The sequence below is a fragment of the Coregonus lavaretus genome (assembly GCF_964263955.1).
Source record: "Coregonus lavaretus genome assembly, contig: HAP1_SCAFFOLD_4386, whole genome shotgun sequence".
Taxonomy (NCBI): Eukaryota; Metazoa; Chordata; class Actinopteri; order Salmoniformes; family Salmonidae; genus Coregonus; species Coregonus lavaretus.
In genome coordinates, this window is record NW_028166053.1 from 25,313 (window position 1) to 47,386 (window position 22,074).

Genomic DNA, 22,074 nt, shown 5'->3' on the forward strand with positions numbered 1-22,074 from the left:
TATGACACTTCAACAATGGGGTTTACGGTACAATAACAAAACCTATTGCCGGTGAATGACCTCTCATTAAGTAGGACAACGAAGCCTGGCCTGGTGAAACTCCAGGCCCTAGTACCTGTAGCCTTTGACTGTGGCCCAGAGTTTTTCCTTGTCTGAAAAAAACCTTGGTCCCATATTCATTAAGCGTCTCAGAGGAGGGCTGAGTACATAGAGCTGATGTTTTCCAGGTTTGTGCCTTAGTCATTAGACGAAATGTATATCTTATTGTCTAGGAGTATCTCGTATTGTCTAGGAGTATATCTTATTGTCTAGGAGTATATCTTATTGTCTAGGAGTATCTCGTATTGTCTAGGAGTATATCTTATTGTCTAGGAGTATCTCGTATTGTCTAGGAGTATATCTTATTGTCTAGGAGTATCTCGTATTGTCTAGGAGTATATCTTATTGTCTAGGAGTATCTCGTATTGTCTAGGAGTATATCTTATTGTCTAGGAGTATATCGTATTGTCTAGGAGTATATCTTATTGTCTAGGAGTATATCGTATTGTCTAGGAGTATATCTTATTGTCTAGGTGACTTTACAGACACAGTAGGTTCCACAGTAGGTTCCACAGTAGGTTCCACAGTAGGGGAGACAGAAGTGTTCCACTATTTAAAATTTTAGTCATTTAGCAGACGCTCTTATCCAGAGCGACTTACAGTTAGTGAATTAATTTTCATACTGGCCCCCCGTGGGAAACGAACCCACAACCCTGGCGTTGCAAGCGCCATGCTCTACCAACTGAGCTACAGGGGACTATGTAGTGTACACTACAGTAGGGTTACTCACCAGTCTGCTGTCTCTAAGCTCACTCTTCAGGACGTTCTCCAAGGGGAAGGAGATTATGTTGTTCAGATTCTGGACCTGGAAGACAGGAAGGGAGAGAGGGAGGGAGGGGGAGAGAGAGAGGGAGAGAGGGAGAGAGGGAGGGAGAGAGGGAGAGAGAGGGAGGCAATGAGTCACATAGCTACACACAGACAACCACACATTCCAATTTACAACGATGAAACAACAAAAACCTGTATTGGTTCCTTTCAATCCTATAATGTTGTTCCAGTTTCCCAGTGATTCACATTCCATGGGATGGATATGATCAACTTGTGATTCAATCCATACATCCCAGTGCACCACAATGTGTATGATTTCATTTGTGGGCTCAGAATATGTGCATTAACCAAATCAAATGAGATTCAGATGGAATGAGTGTATCCCTGTATTCTAGTTACTCATGCTGAGATACATCCTGTTATGCAGTCAGTTGGACTACAGATGTACGGTGCACATTTTAGGACATCCACAAGACATGTCCATTAATATGAAAGCTTGGTGCAATAAAGTTAGTCAAGTCCTCCTCCAACTCAGATCTTACAGGGCTAATGCATCATATAAACCCTAACACCCTGGAACAAGGACTTGGCACCCTGCCATCCCCTCCCTCTCTCTTATCTCAAGGCAGGGAGGTGACCTACTGAATAGCTCCACGTGTTGGGTAGCGTCTATGCAGGTTTATTCTCATTCATAGACAGTACGTCGACGTAAACATGTCCGCCGTTTTCCTCCGTTCCGTACAACAGCATGTCACATGGGGAACATCTACATTGGTTTAAGCCTGTTCATTCAATTCAGGATACTTCATTTTTTTCCCACAGGGGGAAAATTATGTAGACAAGAGTGCATATACAGTTCTTACATATATGTTGGATGTAAAAATATATGTTGGATGTAAAACAAATACCTATCTGTATGTTCTGCCGTTTCTATTTACCTAACGTGATGGATGAAGTGATATCACTCAATGGAAACAACCATTCTCAAATATAATTGTCAGACACTCAAACAACGTTGAAAAGAACTCTTCATCCAAACCTACATGTGCCCCTGAAGCCTTAAGACAATGTGCTTGTGCTCACTGGGAAAACATCTGAAGGTCTTTTGTAGATCCTATTGATTAACAATATACTGACTGACTGTTCAGTGCAAAAACATGTCCTGTACTGAAGCAGCTTTGTAGGTAAATACAAGTCAACCACTTCCCTCTTCTGAGTTCATACTCGGGTTAACCTTGAGAAATTGATCCAAAGCTTTGTTTGTTTTGATTGACTTCCAATAACTGAGCAAATGGAAAAAACCTTGTGTTGTGTAGGCCTAACAGTGACATCACACACACACGCACACACACACGCACGCACACACACACGCACACACACACACACGCACACACACACGCCCCCTGCCAAACCACACACAAAGTTTACTCTAAAAGCCCCTAAATCAAACAGCGGTAGTGACTTGGATTTGTTTCCCCAGTTCCCTCTAGCACTTCCTCTAGAGTCTGCTAGGGAAACTTTGATTGACAGCTGGGGGGAGGGACCTTGTCCACTCCCAACACACAGAGGTCTGGGATGAATTATCATCGCCATGGAGACTATCAGTGGGAGGGTTTCGGCTTGCTCCAGTTTTCGGAGGGGCTCTTGACTGCACTCCTGCAGCTGTTGTATCCCTCCAACACAATGACACACACTCCTGCAAGCATATATGCACACGCAGGCACACACACACACACACACACATACATACATACATACCTGAGACAAGTTTGGGGTCTCCCCTCACCCTTCCTCTCCCTAAACGGGGGCCCTTTGACCCTCCAGCTGTGACCAAACTGCAACTCATTCATAAATAACCCCTCTGACAGCACACACACACACACACACACACACACAAACACAGCAGGGGTTATTGAGCTCATGGCTTGGTTAACTTGCATCTTAACGTTGGCATTGTGGAGCAAGTTGAGTAATGCTTCTAGGACCACACTTTAATCATGTGCAGTCATCACATTTCAGAGAGTTGCATACATCATGGACTAGATGTTGGTTATGGAGCAGATAATTTCATGTTTACATAACCGGATAATGATTTCATTGATGGAGCTCAACTCCACGTTTATGGATTTAAATACCGCCCTGGGTCATGTTCATTAGGCTAGAAATAAAGGAAATGGACTGAAACAGAGCGCCTACCTGTCCTGAACTTAGTTTTTTGTTGTAAAACGTTTTGCTACAGTGTGCCCTACTAAATAGGACCCTGGTGTTTCATAGAGTAACACCCCCTTTACACCTCTAGCTTGAAGTTCCTTAGAGAGCTTCAAGTTCCTCGGTGTCCACATCACTAAGGAATGAACATGATCCACACAGATCAACACAGTCATGAAGGAGGCACAGCAACGCATGGGCCCTCAGATCTTGACTGACTGAATCACCGCCTGGTATGGTAACTGCTTGGCATCTGACCACAAGGCACTAGAGGGTACTGCGTACGGCCCACTACATCACTGGGGCCGAGCTCCCTGCCATCCATGACCTCTATACCAAGCGGTCAGAGGAAGGCCCTAAAAATTGTAAAAGACTCCAGGCACCCAAGTCAAAGACCGTTTTCTCTACTACCGCACGGCAAACGGTACCGATGCACCAAGTCTGCAACAAACAGAACAGTTTCTACCCCCAAGCCATATGACTGCTAAATCGTTAACCAAATAGCTACATTTTACATTTTAGTCATTTAGCAGACGCTCTTATCCAGAGCGACTTACATGAGCAATTAGGGTTAAGTGCCTTGCTTAAGGGCACATCGACAGATTTTTCACCTAGTCGGCTCGGGGATTAGAACCAGCGACCTTTCGGTTACTGGCACAACGCTCTTACCCACTAAGCTACCCGGACTATCGGCATTAACACCCTTTTGCGCTAACTCTTTTGTAACAGACTTGTCTTTCCATTCATCAAATGGCCGCTGCACAGTTTGGATTGATTGATTTTATTTGTCAGTAAAAAAATAAAAATACACAGTACATTTTAGTCATTTAGCAGACGCTCTTATCCAGAGCAACTTACAGTTAGTGAGTGCATACATTTTTCATACTGGCCCCCCATGGGAATCGAACCCACAACCCTGGCGTTGCAAGCGCCATGCTCTACCAACTGAGCTACAGGAGGCTACAGTACCAGTCAAAAGTTTGGACACACCTACTCATTCCAGGGTTTTTCTTTATTTTTACTATTTTCTACATTGAAGAATAATAGTGAAGACATCAAAACTATGAAATAACACATATGGAATCATGTATTAACCAAAAAAAGTGTTAAACAAATCAAAATATATTTTATATTTGAGATTCTTCAAATAGCCACCCTTTGCCTTTATGACAGCTTTGCACACTCTTGGCATTAATTGTACTGATACAAAAATATCCCACTTTGTCTATAGCGTATTTAGTTTTGTCGACATTTTGGTCTCCATTTTTTATCCGACATGTACTTTACTGGCATAAAAAGGATGGATGGAAAGGCCATTTTTAGGATGCTGGAATTATATTTTGGACGAACGTGCAAAATTGTGACTGGTTGTGACTGGTTGTGTTTATGCCTCATATGAAAGGTAATAAATGTTAAAAGTTACATTATTTAGGCTATATTAAAGGTTCTAGGGTGCGTGAGGAATAGCCGCTCGGATTGGAGAGGAGGCGTGCGTTAAAACTTTCCTGAATAAATGGGCCTGCCGGGAGTATATATGGCCACATTATTATAGGAGGACTTGGGAGAATGATGATCTGCAACAGACAGCGTATCTCAGTATCAGAAGTAAAAATACAGTCAGACTGGCCTGCTACTGTGCCCTTCTAGACCTTATAAACTGTCCAGAGTAGGACCCACAACTGATCCAAATGGAATGAAACATTCAAAATCACAAGGGCTTTGGCGCTGTTATTCAAACGACATTTTCACTGCAGCCTAGAGTAGAATTCTGTACTCACTTGAAAACAATAATGCAATTATTCATTGCATTGTAGTGTTGTAGGCTAGTTTAGTTTGGATAATTGCATTGTCCCTAAACAAGACCAATAGGGGGAGCTTTTTGAGCTGCGTGTCACGTCTTCACTGTTCTTTCATGTGCAATGATGTACCTGGTCAGCTGCCTATCAGCTATTCCTCTATCTTGTGGATTCATATAGAAAATTGCTTTGAATGCTTTTATGTGTGGTATGATTGCTAGTTAACCCTACCACGATTGTCACTATGAATGGTGGATAGAGGGCAGGACAGACAGCTAGACTGGTACACTATATTGACCTGTGGTATAGTAAAAGTGTTAATGCATAAGGGATGTACCAAAAATAGGGGAGGTGCATGCAAGCAGATGAGGAAATTTGGCTTACACCCCAGTAAATTTAGAACTGTCCCTTACCCCCTACCTTTATGTACATATCTACCTCAATGACCTTGTACCCCTGCACATCGACTCGGTGCTGGTACCTCGTGTATATAGCCTAGTTATCGTTACTCATTGTGTATTTATTCCTCCTGTTATTATTTTTTAAATGTGTAAGCATTTCACTGACAGTTGTTTATGAAGCATGTAACAAATACCATTTTATTTTATTATCTACCCTAGTAGTCACACCAGCCAGCTAGCATTCTGTTCTGTCACCACCTACACAATAACAATCAGATCACTGTCTGTCTGCCCCGTTTCCCTCTGAACCGTAACCTTCCCTCTTCCTCCTCTCATCACCGTTACTGCAGTACATCAACACCTCTCATCACCGTCACTGCAGTACATCAACACCTCTCAGCACCATCACTGCAGTACATCAACATCAACACCTCTCATCACCGTCACTGCAGTACATCAACATCAACACCTCTCATCACTGTCACTGCAGTACATCAACACCATCTCAACACCTCTCATCACTGCAGTACATCAACACCATCTCAACACCTCTCATCACCATCACTGCAGTACATCAACACCATCTCAACACCTCTCATCACTGTCACTGCAGTACATCAACACCATCTCAACACCTCTCATCACTGCAGTACATCAACACCATCTCAACACCTCTCATCACTGTCACTGCAGTACATCAACACCATCTCAACACCTCATCACTGTTACTGCAGTACATCAACACCATCTCAACACCTCTCATCACTGCAGTACATCAACACCATCTCAACACCTCTCATCACTGCAGTACATCAACACCATCTCAACACCTCTCATCACCGTCACTGCAGTACATCAACACCATCTCAACACCTCTCATCACTGTCACTGCAGTACATCAACACCATCTCAACACCTCATCACTGTTACTGCAGTACATCAACACCATCTCAACACCTCATCACTGTTACTGCAGTACATCAACACCATCTCAACACCTCTCAGCACCATCACTGCAGTATATCAACACCTCTCAGCACCATCACTGCAGTACATCAACACCATCTCAACACCTCTCAGCACCATCACTGCAGTACATCAACACCATCTCAACACCTCATCACTGTTACTGCAGTACATCAACACCATCTCAACACCTCTCATCACCGTCACTGCAGTACATCAACACCCCTCATTCACAAATCTTCCCCCAAGTCTTTTTTTTAATTTATTTTTTTATTTCACCTTTATTTAACCAGGTAAACCAGTTGAGAACAGGTCTTGCACCCCATTGCCTCTTGTCCTCTCCCCCACTTCCCAAAGCTCTTCCTCCACCCTCCCTCCCTACGAAGTCTTACGCCCTTCCCCCAACCCCTGAAAGTGATCCCACCCTCCCCTCTCCAAATGTGTCTTACCCTTCCTACCCCTATGACACTGATGAAGCCCAGATGAGTGAAATGTTTGTCCTGTAAAATGAAATAACTATTGTGTGGACCTTCCCACTTCTCTCTATTACCCCTCCTCCCCCTTCTTCACCCGACTCCCAGCCTCCTCCAAAGTCTCCCCCTCCCCTCACCAGGTTCTTGAAGAGTGCGGTGACCTCCCTGGTGAAGACGGCCATGTTGAGGAACCCTGTGGACACCTCGTTGTTGTCCTGGGTCAGGTGACTGTTCCCCAGATTCTCCAGCACCTCAATGTACTGCTCCTTGTTCTCCGTGTGACCTAGAACCACAAAACACACTTCATTGTTGTTGCCGTCTTTTGAGAGCTCTCTCTCCCTCTCTCTCCCAGCGGTGCCACTGCTCTCTTGACTACAGCCTGTCAACATAAACAAAACAAGAGGTTATTAGGTCATGACCCAAGAGAAAGTGACCACATATACCCTTTCATATACCCTTTCATATACCCTTTCATATACCCTTTTCACACTACTGAGCAGAGCTTTACCAGCTGTAATAGTTTAGGGATTAAAGTATTTTTGAGTACCCGTCTCCATCTTTCTAGCACGGGTGCCAGTCTGTTTGTGCTTTAGCCAGGTCCTTTGTCAAAGGTCTGGCATGGTAACGACAGTGGGAGCAGTAACAGCCTAGCACCTAGCCTACAGCATGGTAACGACAGTGGGAGCAGTAACCGCCTGGCACCTAGCCTACAGCATGGTAACGACAGTGGGAGCAGTAACCGCCTGGCACCTAGCCTACAGCATGGTAACGACAGTGGGAGCAGTAACAGCCTGGCACCTAGCCTACAGCATGGTAACGACAGTGGGAGCAGTAACAGCCTGGCACCTAGCCTACAGCATGGTAACGACAGTGGGAGCAGTAACAGCCTGGCACCTAGCCTACAGCATGGTAACGACAGTGGGAGCAGTAACAGCCTGGCACCTAGCCTACAGCATGGTAACGACAGTGGGAGCAGTAACAGCCTGGCACCTAGCCTACAGCATGGTAACGACAGTGGGAGCAGTAACAGCCTGGCACCTAGCCTACAGCATGGTAACGACAGTGGGAGCAGTAACAGCCTGGCACCTAGCCTACAGCATGGTAACGACAGTGGGAGCAGTAACAGCCTGGCACCTAGCCTACAGCATGGTAACGACAGTGGGAGCAGTAACCGCCTGGCACCTAGCCTACAGCATGGTAACGACAGTGGGAGCAGTAACAGCCTGGCACCTAGCCTACAGCATGGTAACGACAGTGGGAGCAGTAACAGCCTGGCACCTAGCCTACAGCATGGTAACGACAGTGGGAGCAGTAACAGCCTGGCACCTAGCCTACAGCATGGTAACGACAGTGGGAGCAGTAACAGCCTGGCACCTAGCCTACAGCATGGTAACGACAGTGGGAGCAGTAACCGCCTGGCACCTAGCCTACAGCATGGTAACGACAGTGGGAGCAGTAACAGCCTGGCACCTAGCCTACAGCATGGTAACGACAGTGGGAGCAGTAACAGCCTAGCACCTAGCCTACAGCATGGTAACGACAGTGGGAGCAGTAACAGCCTGGCACCTAGCCTACAGCATGGTAACGACAGTGGGAGCAGTAACAGCCTGGCACCTAGCCTACAGCATGGTAACGACAGTGGGAGCAGTAACAGCCTGGCACCTAGCCTACAGCATGGTAACGACAGTGGGAGCAGTAACAGCCTGGCACCTAGCCTACAGCATGGTAACGACAGTGGGAGCAGTAACAGCCTAGCACCTAGCCTACAGCATGGTAACGACAGTGGGAGCAGTAACAGCCTAGCACCTAGCCTACAGCATGGTAACGACAGTGGGAGCAGTAACAGCCTGGCACCTAGCCTACAGCATGGTAACGACAGTGGGAGCAGTAACAGCCTGGCACCTAGCCTACAGCATGGTAACGACAGTGGGAGCAGTAACCGCCTGGCACCTAGCCTACAGCATGGTAACGACAGTGGGAGCAGTAACCGCCTGGCACCTAGCCTACAGCATGGTAACGACAGTGGGAGCAGTAACCGCCTGGCACCTAGCCTACAGCATGGTAACGACAGTGGGAGCAGTAACAGCCTGGCACCTAGCCTACAGCATGTTAACGACAGTGGGAGCAGTAACAGCCTGGCACCTAGCCTACAGCATGGTAACGACAGTGGGAGCAGTAACAGCCTGGCACCTAGCCTACAGCATGGTAACGACAGTGGGAGCAGTAACAGCCTGGCACCTAGCCTACAGCATGGTAACGACAGTGGGAGCAGTAACCGCCTGGCACCAAGCCTACAGTTTTTCAAGTAACTGTTACAAAATGTACATTATGCCATCATGATGGCTTACCTCAGATAATAGTCTGCTTTTGTTCAAAATGGTCTCTCTCAGTCTTTAATGTTGTGTGTGTGTGTGTGTGTGTGTGTGTGCGGCTGCATGCTAACCGCAGTTGTGTTCACAGCAACAAAAACCTGACGAGCAGCACAACGCTGACTAACATCTCTGAGGAAGATCATTAATGTCCCCCTGTAGAGAGGAAGCGAAAGAAAGAAAGAAAGAAAGAGAGAGAGAGAGACAGAGACAGAGACAGAGACAGAGACAGAGACAGAGAGAGAGAGAGAGAGAGAGAGAGAGAGAGAGAGAGAGAGAGAGAGAGAGAGAGAGAGAGAAAGAAAGGGATGGTGAGCCAACCAACCAACCACATACTGTATCACTCACGGCTGATTGAGGGGTTCTGAATCAGCCAGCCACTAACAACGAACAGGAAAAGAGGGGCCCCCCTTAGCCTTACTGGAATGGAACGGCCCCATATGATTCCAGTTAAGAGGGATAGAGAAAGTGGGGGTTTAGAGGGGGGATGGGGGCTGTGTGGAGAGAAGTGGGGTTGGGGTATCTCTGTACTGACTGACACAAACATAATTTCCTAACTCTGTTTCTCTCCGACTTAAATCTGACAGTTAAACCCCGCAAATAGAAAACAGACTATTTCACAGTTCAGTAAGATGAAAAATAACTTATTTTTGAATGTGTTCATCCATGTTTGCTGTATGTTGTTAGCATTGTGAATCTGGTGAGTAGTTGCTTGGTCACATCAGTATGAAGTAGTACTAGTGGTAGTAGTAGTAGTAGAACTAGTGGTAGTAGTAGTAGTAGTAGTGGTAGTAGTAATAGTACTAGTGGTAGTAGTAGTAGTAGTATTAGAACTAGTGGTAGTAGTAGTAGTAGTGGTAGTAGTAATAGTACTAGTGGTAGTAGTAGTAATAGTACTAGTGGTAGTAGTAGTAGTGGTGGTAGTAGTAGTGGTTGTAGGGATGTAGCTCAGTTGGTAGAGCATGGCGTTTGCAACGCCAGGGTTGTGGGTTTGATTCCCACGGGGGGCCAGTATGAAAAATACAAAAAATAATGTATGCACTCACTAACTGTAAGTCGCTCTGGATAAGAGCGTCTGCTAAATGACTAAAATGTAGTAGTAGTAGTAGTAGTAGTACTCAAAGTCCCCAGATTCTGAATCTACATAATAAAGAAAGTCAACTGTCCTCGTTTGTCCAAAATCTGATAGAATACTGTATGAGCTACTTTACAGTTGGACTCAGTCAACATCAACATGTTGATCATTCCAACCATCCTGCCAACAAAGCCACAGTGTGTGGTATGTAGGTGGACAGTGGGCACACGCTCCTATGCATCTACATTCTAGACACACATTTCATTTTACATTTCAATCATTTAGCAGACGCAATTAGGGTTAAGTGCCTTGCTTAAGGGCACATCGACAGATTTTTCACCTAGTCGGCTCGGGGATTAGAATCAGCAACCTTTCGGTTACTGGCACAAAGCTCTTACCCACTAAGCTACCTGCCACACACACACACGCGCGCGCCTCCGCACGCACACACACCTTCCTTCGGCCTCCTTGACCACTGAAGTTTGGTGCGTTGGTGTCTGAAATGAACCACGCCAGTCTAAACAGCCAACACTGAGAGGACATTGTCACACACACACACACATACACTGTCAGACAGGCCGTTCAGTACGGAGACCTCGGTTCGGTCACCACTGTGAACCTGAAAGAATACGTTTAAAAAATATATAACAAATAAAAACACTAGACCTATAGGTTATGCCTCTTGAGTAAAACTGAGCTGAAAAAAAACATTTCAGGCTATTCTGTTAAAACAACTAGTTGTAAAACAAACAACTTTGTTATCAAAATTCAACTCTTTAATTGGAGCATTTCAAACTGTCCTTTTGTGAGGCGCAGCCATCGTTTAAATCTCCAGTTTGGGAACATTTTGGCTTCCCAGTAGATTACAACGGCGATGGACAGAGAGAGTATGTCGCCACTGCTCAACGAGAATAGCCTATGCAGCTGCCAACACCTCAAACATGTTGACACATTTACGTCGACATCACCCCAGTATTCCCCAGGTTTCAGCACCTCGTGAAAGTGCTCGAGCCACGTTACGAACTTCGCCCTCGCGCACCCATTTCAGCAAACGGGTAGTACCCCCTCTATATAAGCAGGCTAAAGCCGAAGTTGTCAGTGAATTGGCCGATGCACCCAGTGTAGCGCTTACTACAGACGGATGGCCCTCCAGGGCTACAGAGCGCTACTTAATAGTGACAGCCCATCACATGACCCCGGAGCGGGAAATGAGAAGTACCGCGCTACAGACCGCGCCCCTTTATGAGACTCAGTGCGCATATTTTTCTCTCTGTAAGAAAACATTATAGCATAGACCTATACAATGTCTGAGCCGTGTTTACATATTGATTTCACATGCATATTGCACTTTATTTTAGTGTTGTTGAGTAATCGTGTGTTTTCATTTAAGAAAATACCAAGTGTTGGTACTCCTGTTGGTGCTCTCATCAGACATTATATGACTCATGATCATATATGGAGTCAGGAATACCAACACTTTGGATTTCTTAAATAAACCAAAATTAACTACAGTAACTGTTGGCAATTAATTTTCCTACTCTACCGAAACGTGACCCCAAAACCGCAATACATACCGAACCGTGCGTTTGATGAACCTTTACACCCCAGACAGACAGACAGACAGACAGACAGACAGACAGACAGACAGACAGAGGGTGGAGCGGCTCAGCCAACACATCACATAGAACCAATACAACGACACCATCCACAAACACACCTTAGCCATAATGAGCCCTCATCCCACGCCCTAGTCACATGACTATCAAAGGAGCCTAACAAAAAAACAATGCCCACACAAGCCACGTGATGTCATTTATAAGGGAATTGGCAGCCATTTTGAAAATACTGCTGATCAACACTTTACTTAAAGCCTGTCGGTATAATGCGTTATAACTTCTTATAAAGATGTATGAGCCTTTATAATGTATTATAAAAAGGCTTATAATGCAGTGTGTGTATGGCCACTTACTTAGTCCAGAGCTGTGGATGGCCTTGACCATCTTCTTCATCCTCTGTAAGGTGCTCTGGTCCACCTCTAAGGACTGCAACACAGAAAGAGAGGAGAAGAGACTTAAGGAAACATATACTTCACATGTATTGAGCAGTATAGGGTTTCAGGAAGGCAGATCTTTCCCTATGAGGTAAATCCTAACTTCAGATCGGTCTGTCCATGTAACTCTGACTTTGATGTAAATCATGTATTGACGATGTCAATGGGAGAAAATCTAATATTACACCACAGACCTCAAGTTAGGATTTCACCTAGTAGGACTGAGAAACAGCAACGGTGAAAAAAAATGTAACCTGTCGAACAGTCTCTAGGGAAAACACACTTTCATTGACTTTCTAGCAGCGGTCATGACGACGGTAAAGTTCCCACGCCATGACTAATGTTAAGTGAACAGGTGAATCAGCAGTTAGTCCGTCTAGCACCGTCACATTTGCCATCATTGGGCTGATGATGTCACTCATACACCAACCACCGACCTCACCTGTCGTTATTTCAGGTTCACCTCGCTTTGACATGTTGAAACTTTGCTCTGCTCTGTTTGCTTTAGAACATTGATATTCAAATCTTACCCACGAGGTCCGGACTACTGCTGGTTTTCTGTTCTACCTGATAATTAATTGCACCAAGCTGGTGTGCCAGGTCTAAATCAGTCCCTGATTAGAAGGAAGAATGAAAATTAAAAAAGCAGTGGAACTGGCTTCGAGGTCCAGATTTGCTAGCTACAAAATAGTTTTTATAAGGATTATTAAAGTTACAGTTACTCGACCAGTGGTGGTTAGTGTTCATGTAGCATAACAACAGCCCTTGCGGGGGACTTCCCATGTTTTATTTGTCAAATTTAAAAGGGCATGGGACTTTAAACTGTATGGAAAGACTTGGAAAATGGCCTTATTTTCCACTGTTTCACAGTCCACCACTGAGCTGGGCCATGTAGGAGTCAGGGCAAGACATTGTGGTCAAAGGGAAAAGGTAATGTCTGAAACTCTTATGCTTCAATGTCATAAATGTGTTTACTTAAGTCTATGAGACAGTCTGGGTGAAGGTGATGTGTCCAATATGATGTTTCCTATGAGCAAAAGACATTGACAATACGTATTTATGGTTGAAAGAGGTAATGTCGCCATTTAACAAAGGGATAACCTTTTTAAAACCTCTCCTTGTACACAGAGTCCAAGTACAGGCCAGACCACCATGGTGCAGTAGACTGTAGAACAGTTACAACACACCCTGTTACGGTAAATCAAAAGGTATGTTACATTTCCTAACAGTTTCTAAACCCCCCCCCCCCCCCCAGCATGCATTTAGCATAAAACCTAAGGTCCTGAGGACCAAACGTTGTGGTTCACCCCAGCTGTGTCCCGTCTGAGATCCTGAGGACCTTGTGGTTCATCCCTGCTGTGTCCCGTCTGAGATCCTGAGGACCTTGTGGTTCATCCCTGCTGTGTCCTGTCTGCTGACACTCTGTCTTACACACACAGAAGCCAGAGCTGCTGTAATAATAGAGAAACAGACAGTAGAGGAAAGATGCCATTGTCTGTGGAGCATACACCCAGTCTGTCTCAATGGTAACAGATTTATTTATGGGTGTAACTGTTTTGCTCTTCTCTCAAGAGTCTAGGGAATGTTGGTGTGTGTGTCCTTGATTGTGTGTGTGTCACTGTCAACCCATGGTCAGGCAGCACAGCAGGAATTCCTGTCTTCAGGGATATCTGATCCTATTAACCTGCTGCTGGCATGAGGACAGATTTGTTGAAGAACCACAAGCCCTTGGTCTCTCTCTCTCTCTCTCTCTCTCACTCACACTCACATCAAGGGTAACAAGCAGCAGTAGGATGCCACAGCCAGCCCAACCACTATAGCCATAACACCCAGCCTCCTCCAAAACACCATGGCCTAATAGTGGGATCACTCCGCCCTTGATACCCAGCCAATGGGGAACACACTATGCCTACAGTACATATTCGTAAATGGCCCTGATCACGTTGCATTAAAATGGATTCTCTCCATAGCTGCCCTGCAATGGGTTCAAATCCTAATATTAATTAGCTTTAGCCTGCATAGAGTGGCGGGCACTTTTGGGACTTTCCTATTGATTCCATTGCACCAGGCAAGCTCAATCAAGCCCAGCTAAAGTATTTGAAATAATTTCAAATAGTATTTGAACCCAGGTCTGGTGTGGGAGTCGGATTCCAAAACGGCCTCTCCCAGCTATGTTTCCAGACTGTCGGAACTATAAATAATGACATTTGTCATATAGAGAAATGGTTGGACTGGCGCGTCTAACCCCAGGGTATCTCTCTGGCTTCCCTCTCTTTTGTGATGGTTATCAGGCAGTGGGAGAAATGCCATACACAGTGCGTGTGCATGTGTGCGTGTGTGTGTGTGGTGATGTGTGTGTGTGTCCATCCAACAGCCCTTAACCTAAACATACTGACAGAGATACACAAACAGACTTTAGCGTCCAGCAGTACTGTTCAGTTTGGAGAGATGGCCAGGAGCCCAGTGATGTGTCATATCATCTTAAAGGGGCAATCTGTAGTTGTTACATCCATTGTTGGACTTATAAATGAACAATAAACCCATAGAATCTTGAAGAATTTAACTTATAATGCCTCAAGAGCTTAGTTCAACTGTCCTACCCCATCAGAACCCAAAATATAAGCTTGTTTTACTCCAATGTTTGTAAACAATGTAAACCTCAAAACATGGTTAAAACTATCATGTTGATATCATGGATGATCAGTCCTTGCATCCATAGCTCTGTCTATGAATTTGAGACTGGTTACATTTCTCCAGGCCCATCCCCCAGCTTAAAGAAAATCTGAACAGAGACGGGGTGACTGCTTTGTTATCATTTAAACTGCGGATTGGCAATTTAAAATGTGTCATATATCATATCATGACTACACAACTGAAGTGTGTGTGAGGTTATATATATATAGTTGTTTATTTTTTTCCCCCATATTTTCTTTCTTTGGACTTTCACTGGGGCATTTCAGACCACTGAGGTTTATTTGGATCATAGAGATATATTCATGAACAAAGCTTAGAGTGTGTGTGTGTGTGTGTGTGTGTGTGTGTGTGTGTGTGTGTGTGTGTGTGGTCACAGTCAGCAGCCAGCTTCTCTCGCTGATTCATCCACAATTTGAGAAGCCTTGAAACCACAGTCGGAGGATAACTGGATTCAAACAAACATTAACACACACATTAACCCAAACAGGCCTTGAGGCTGTGTTCCTTCCACCAAACCCACTGTCCTTCACCCCCCACCCACCCGCCCCCCACCCACACACACACACACACACACACACCAATCCTTCCTAGCCGTCCACACTCCAAACGAGTGCCGTCTGGCTGGCCTGCTGTGTTTGTTTTCCGGTGGTCCTGCTATAAGCTCAGCCGGGTCATCCCAGTCCAGAACCCCATAGAGCCCCAGTCAGAGCCCTCAGGAACTGAGCTAATTAAAGAGGCTCTGCCATAATCCCTTCAGGAAGCCCTGCCAGAGATGTGCTGTGCAGCCAAGGGCTTCTAGTGGGGCTGATTGGCACTTTTAGCCTAGCCCTGCTGTGAGGAAACCAGCCATGGGATTATGCTGAGTCAACATTTGAGGAAGGTTGTGGAAAGGTTGTTTTGGGGTTGGGATTCAGTCTATGGAGAATGTCATTCTCCTAGCCTTGCTGTGACAAAATCAACGTTTGGAGAAGGTTGTGAGAAAGTTGTGGTAATGTTTGGCTTTGGATTCATTCAGTCTGGCAGGTCTGCCATGCCAAGTCTGAAGAGCATTAGTCAAACGTGTTGCAGCCAGGATTGCGTTGTGCTTCTATTGCCAGGAGTTTTATCCATCCTGATTATGTAACTGATGAGGAACAGACATTTCATGTCATTTCATGTGAATGGCTGAAAGCAGAAACAGACATTTTATTTCATCCCCTACCCTTCAGTTCAGCCTATCCAATTATAGAGGCCATCAACTCTTCTAGCTGACAAGTTTCCAATAACAACCAGATTTCAAGAGCTGTGTGTCCTCTGTGCTACAGCTTTCTCCAATAGCGAGTCAACTCTGACGTTTCCCTGTGTCATTTTTCACAGTTCCATGCATTGCTAGACGATCCTAACCATCATAATCACTCCCTTCTCCTATAACAGCTAAGATCTCCCTAACTAAGAACTGCCTTGAGGAGAGCCTACTCACTCCTAATCTCACGTTGACATCGAAGTTCAGTAAAATTCGGTCATCAAGACCAGCCAATAGAGATCAAAGCTTTGCATCTTCAGCTGTTGCCATTCATAGCTCAAGATTTTGACGAAGGCTCGGACGATTATTGCCCATCTGAACATCTGTTCCACAATGGTCTCTCAAACAGTTCATGACAGAGACCATGAGAGACTATTCCTCAGTAGTCAATGTCTCAGTGGGTATGGTACTGGTATTTTATTAGAATCCCCATTAGCTGTTGCAAAAGCCGCAGCTACTCTTCCTGGGGTCCACACAGATCATGAAATATGACATAATACAGAACATTAATAGACAAGAACTTCTCAAGGACAGAACTACATCAATTTAAAAATAGCATACTTAGCCTACATATCAATACATACACACAAAATATCTAGGTCAAATAGGGGAGCGGCGTTGTGCCGTGAGGTGTTGCTTTATCTGTTTTCTGAAACCAGGTTTGCTGTTCATTTGAGCAATATGAGATGGGAGTTCCATGCAATAATGGCTTTATATAATACTGTACGCTTTCTTGAATTTGTTCTGGATTTGGGGACTGTGAAAAGACCTCTGGTGGCATGTCTGGTGGGGTAAGTGTGATGGTCAGAGCTGTGCGTAAGTTGTCCATGCAAACAGTTTGGAATTTTCAACACATTAATGTTTCTTAGAAAAAGAAGAAGTGATGCAGTCAGTCTCTCCTCGACTCTTAGCCAAGAGAGACTGGCATGCATAGTATTTATATCAGCCCTCTGATTACAATGAAGAGCAAGACGTGCCGCTCTGTTCTGGGTTAGCTGCAGCTTAACTAGGTATTTCTTAGCAGCACTTGACCTAAGACAACCTACGACTGGACAATAATCAAGATAAGACTAAACTAGAGTCTGCAGGACTTGCTTTGTGGAGTGTGGTGTCAAAAAAGCAGAGCATCTCTTTATTACGGACAGACCTCTCCCCATCTTCACAACCATTTAATCTATATATTTTGACCATTACAGTTTACAATCTAAGGTAACACCAAGTAATTTAGTGTCCTCAACTTGTTCAACAGGCACACCATTCATTACCAGATTCAGCTGAGGTCTAGTGCTTAGGGAATGATTTGTACCAAATCCAATGCTCTTAGTTTTAGAGATGTTCAGGACCAGTTTATTACTGGCCACCCATTCCAAAACTGACTGCAACTCTTTGGTAAGGGTTTCAGTGACTTCATTAGCTGTGGTTGCTGACATGTATATGGTTGAATCATCAGCATACATGGACACACAGGTTTTGTTTAATGCCAGTGGCGTGTCATTGGTAAAGAAAACCCCCTGAGTTATAGTAGATATATAGCTCTGAATCCACAATATGGCAGAGGTTGAAAAGCCATAATACATATGTTTTCTCAACAACAGCTTATGGTCAATAATATCAAAGGCTGCACTGAAATCTAACAGTACAGCTCCCACAATCTTCTTACAGTCAATTTCTTTCAACCAATCATCAGTCATTTGTGTCAGTGCAGTAAATGTTGAGTGCCCTTCTCTATAAGCATCCTGAAAGTCTGTTGTCAATTTGTTTTACAGAGAAATTGCATTGTATTTGGTCAAACAGTTTGCTAAGAGCTGGCAGCAAGCTGATTGGTCTGCTGTTAGAACCAGTAAAGGCCGCTTTACCACTCTTGGGTAGCGGAATTACTTTGGCTTCCCTCCAGGCCTGAGGACAAACACCTTCCTCTAGACTCAGATGAAATATATGACAGATACAGTGCATTTGGAAAGTATTCAGACCTCTTCCCTTTTTCCACATGTTGTTATGTTACAGCCTTGTTCTAAAATTGATTAAATTAAGTTTTCCCTCATCAATCTACACACAATAACCCATAACGACAAAGCAAAAACTGTTTTTTAGAAATAAAAAATAAAAAACCTTATTTACATAAGTATTCAGACCCTTTGCTATGAGAATCGAAATTGAGCTCAGGTGAATCCTGTTTCCATTGATCATCCTTGAGATGTTTCTACAACTTGATTGGAGTCCACCTGTGATAAATTCAATTGATTGTACATGATTTGGAAAGGCACACACCTGTCTATATAAGGTCCCATGGTTGACAGTGCATGTCAGAGCAAAAACCAAGCCATGAGGTCGAAGGAATTGTCCGTAGAGCTCCGAGACAGGATTGTGTCGAGGCACCGATCTGTGGAAGGGTACTAAAACATTTCTGCAGCATTGAAGGTCCCGAAGAACACACTGGCGTCCATCATTCTTAAATGGAAGAAGTTTGGAACCAGCAAGACTCTTCCTAGAGCTGGCCGCCCAGCCAAACTGAGCAATCGGGGGAGAAGGGCCTTGGTCAGGGAGGTGACCAAGAACCCGATGGTCACTCTGACAGAGCTCCATAGTTCCTCTGTGGAGATGGGAGAACCTTTCAGAAGGAAAACCATCTCAGCAGCTCTCCACCAATCAGGCCTTAATGGTAGAGTGGCCAGACGGAAGCCATTCCTGAGTAAAAGGCACATGAGAGCCCGCTTGGAGTTTGCTAAAAAGGCACCTAAAGGATTCTCAGACCATGAGAAACAAGATTCTCTGGTCTGATGAAACCAAGATTGAACTCTTTGGCCTGAATGCTAAGCGTCACGTCTGGAGGAAACCTGGCACCATCCCTAATGTGAAGCATGGTGATGGTAGCATCATGCTGTGGGGATGTTTGTCAGCGGCAGGGACTGGGAGACTAGTCAGGATCGAGGGAAAGATTAACGGAGCAAAGTACAGAGAGATTGATGAAAACTTGCTCCAGAGCGCTCAGGACCTCAGACTGGGGTGAAGGTTCACCTTCCAACAGGACAACGACCCTAAGCACACAGCCAAGACAATGCAGGAGTGGCTTCGGGACAAGTCTCTGAATATCCTTGAGTGGCCCAGCCAGAGCCCGGACTTGAACCCGATCTAACGTCTCTGGAGAGACCTGAAAATAGCTGTGCAGCGACGCTCCCCATCCAACCTGACAGAGCTTGAGAGGATCTGCAGAGAAGAATGGGAGAAACTCTCCAAATACAGGTGTGCCAAGCTTGTAGTGACATACCCAAGAAGACTTGAGGCTGTAATCGCTGACAAAGGTGCTTCAACAAAGTACTGAGTAAAGGGTCTGAATACTTATGTAAATGTGATATTTCAATATTTTTGCAAAAAAATTGCAAACATTTATAAAAACCTGTTTTTGCTGTGTCATTATGGGGTATTGTGTGTAGATTGATGATGGAAAAAAACTATTTAATCAATTTCAGAATAAGGCTGTAACATAACAAAATGTGGAAAAAGTCAAGGGGTCTGAATACTTTCCGAATGCACTGTAGGAGTAGCCATAGAGTCAGCTACCATCCTCAATAGCCTTCCATCTAAGTTGTCAATGCCAGGAGGTTTGTCATTAACAATACTTTTTCCACCTGTCCCACACTAAACTTCCAAAATTCTAACTAAAATGCTTTTCCTTCGTTATTTTTTTTTTTTATGCATGAATACGATGGCTCACTGTTCGTTGTTGCCATTTCCTGCTTAAGTTTTCCCACTTTGCCAATGACGTAATCATTAAGTTTAGTCACATAATTTCTCAATTTACAGTAAGTCAGCCAGCCAGATGTGCAGCCAGACTTATTAGCCACTCCTTTTGCCCCATCTCTTTCAACCATACAGTTGTTCAATTCCTCATCAATCCATGGAGCCTTAACAGTTCTGACAGTCAGTTTCTTAACAGGTGCATGTTTATCAATAATTGGAAGTCGCTCTGGATAAGAGCGTCTGCTAAATGACGTAAATATAAATGTAAGAAGCAATTTCAGAAATTCATCAGACCAACAAATATATTTTACATAATCCACATAAGAGTCACAGCAAAACTTATACACTATTTTAGGCCCAGCTTTTGGAACCTTGGTTCTCCTAGATATAGCTGCTATATTGTGATCACTGCATCCAATGGGTACGGATACAGTGGGGATGAGGGAGTTGGAATCAGGCTGTGGGGATAGTGGTCAATGAGTCCTACACTATTATTTTGAACAAAACTAACAACCAGTATTCTGATGTTGCTGGTTTCAAACATCCAGTAGTGATACTGGTTTCTACAAACTGTAAGTCTGAGACAGCTATGTCTCATCCTGTACAAAACTGTTTTCGTCAGAGCTCTAAAACAGATGTCCATGACCAACTGTCCAGGACTCTCTGTGTGTGGTGATGTAATTCAAAGTAGACAGTAGAGACCACTTTCACCTGCTGGAAATGTCAAAACACTTTGCCGGGAATTCAGTCCTAACAGGCTAAACTTGAACCCATGGGCACTTTCTCTGTTATGGGAGGAATTGTATTCAGGTGAAACTATGCAATATCCTGTTACTGCATGAAAAAGGTCATAACTGTACTGTAGCTTAGGTTATCCGGGAAAGTTTTCAGTGTCCCAGTCACTTAGCTTAACCCTCATACAGGCAAATTACATATTTGTACATGCTTATTTGTAATAATTCTTAAAATACACACCTCGCCTATCTATCAACAGTCCCAACCCTCAGCATTGCACTATCCACTGTCCTACAACAACGTCATAAAACACTTGTGAAATATCACGGCAATATTTATAAATAGCCTACGTTTATAAATGACATCAAAGTGACCTTGGCAAACTTGTTTCGCTTGGCCAGTGAAAAGGCTAAACTTGGGGTTTACCTATTAGTTCACCTCCCACCACTGTCAATAACAACTTTGGCTACCTGATGCGGACAGGTATACAATATTAGTACGTACTGCGCGTTCACCACTCTCTCGCCGCGCTGCACTAGCCGAACTTACCTCTTCGACTGCGGAAACGGTGTTCCGACAATCACTCATTTTGGACTGAAAACTCGAGGTAGCCGGTGAAGCTAAGTCCTCGTTTGTCAGAGCAACAAACTCCGAAATGCTGATACGCTCCGGCATGTTTCTCTCAAGGTAAAAGGGTCCAAATGAAGATATAAAAAAAGTTATTAAAAGTGTCAAACACGCATGTTTCCGCGGAAAGTGCACTTGTTCGCTGTTGTGGAAAAGGCTAAAACAAAAGGTAAAATGTCTCACTGCGGTGCGGTTGATGAGTGAGCGCTACTGCTCCAATGCTGGCTCTGTGCGTGCGGTTAGGGAGGGAGTCATTCCATCATCACGTGGAATGTTTCTGCTTTCTGGCATACTGAATTGGGCGCGTGAAGAATTGACCCGCAGTCTTTTGCCATCTAATTTCCCCTCCATTCAAACACTAGCGTGTAGTGAAACAGTGAACTACACAGATTAATAGGGTGTCACACACCATAAAAATCCCTTTAGAATGCAATGAAAAGGGTCAGGGTGCTATGAGGAAATGGGGCAAGATCCACCATGTGAAAGCACTGAAATATTCTACATTTTAAACTAGGCTAAACTAACCCAACACTCAATGCCTTCCATTGGTGTATTTCACCAGTTTAGCCAAATTATGTAGCTGTCATTCTATGGCAAACCATGTCTCTTCACTTGAAAAACCTTTATCTCAGCCTCTGATTCCCTGCAGGGTATAGATAGTCTGACTCTGTTGGGCTCCAGTGCAGGTAACACATTTGTAGCAAACCCCTATATACCTGCCCTTGACATTACGGTTTCACCTTACAGGTGTGTTTTGGGATACCCGACTCCTCATTCCTGCTATTATACAATC

At 44.4% G+C, this 22,074-nt stretch overlaps 1 protein-coding gene across 1 annotated transcript in view; it reads right to left on the reverse strand.

Moving 5' to 3' along the window:
- The window catches only part of LOC311115167 (arf-GAP with SH3 domain, ANK repeat and PH domain-containing protein 3-like), a 46,704-nt gene extending 25,205 nt beyond the window's left edge, over nt 1-21,499 (reverse strand). Inside the window, exons 1-4 of the mRNA XM_084190370.1 lie at nt 21,204-21,499; nt 12,125-12,197; nt 6,849-6,994; nt 830-904 (exon numbers count right to left, since the gene is read on the reverse strand). Of these exons, the coding sequence (XP_084046496.1) occupies nt 830-904; nt 6,849-6,994; nt 12,125-12,197; nt 21,204-21,329 (420 nt within the window). The 5' untranslated portion in view covers nt 21,330-21,499. The remainder of the gene's footprint in view (nt 1-829; nt 905-6,848; nt 6,995-12,124; nt 12,198-21,203) is intronic.
- Between the last annotated feature and the right edge of the window lie 575 nt (nt 21,500-22,074).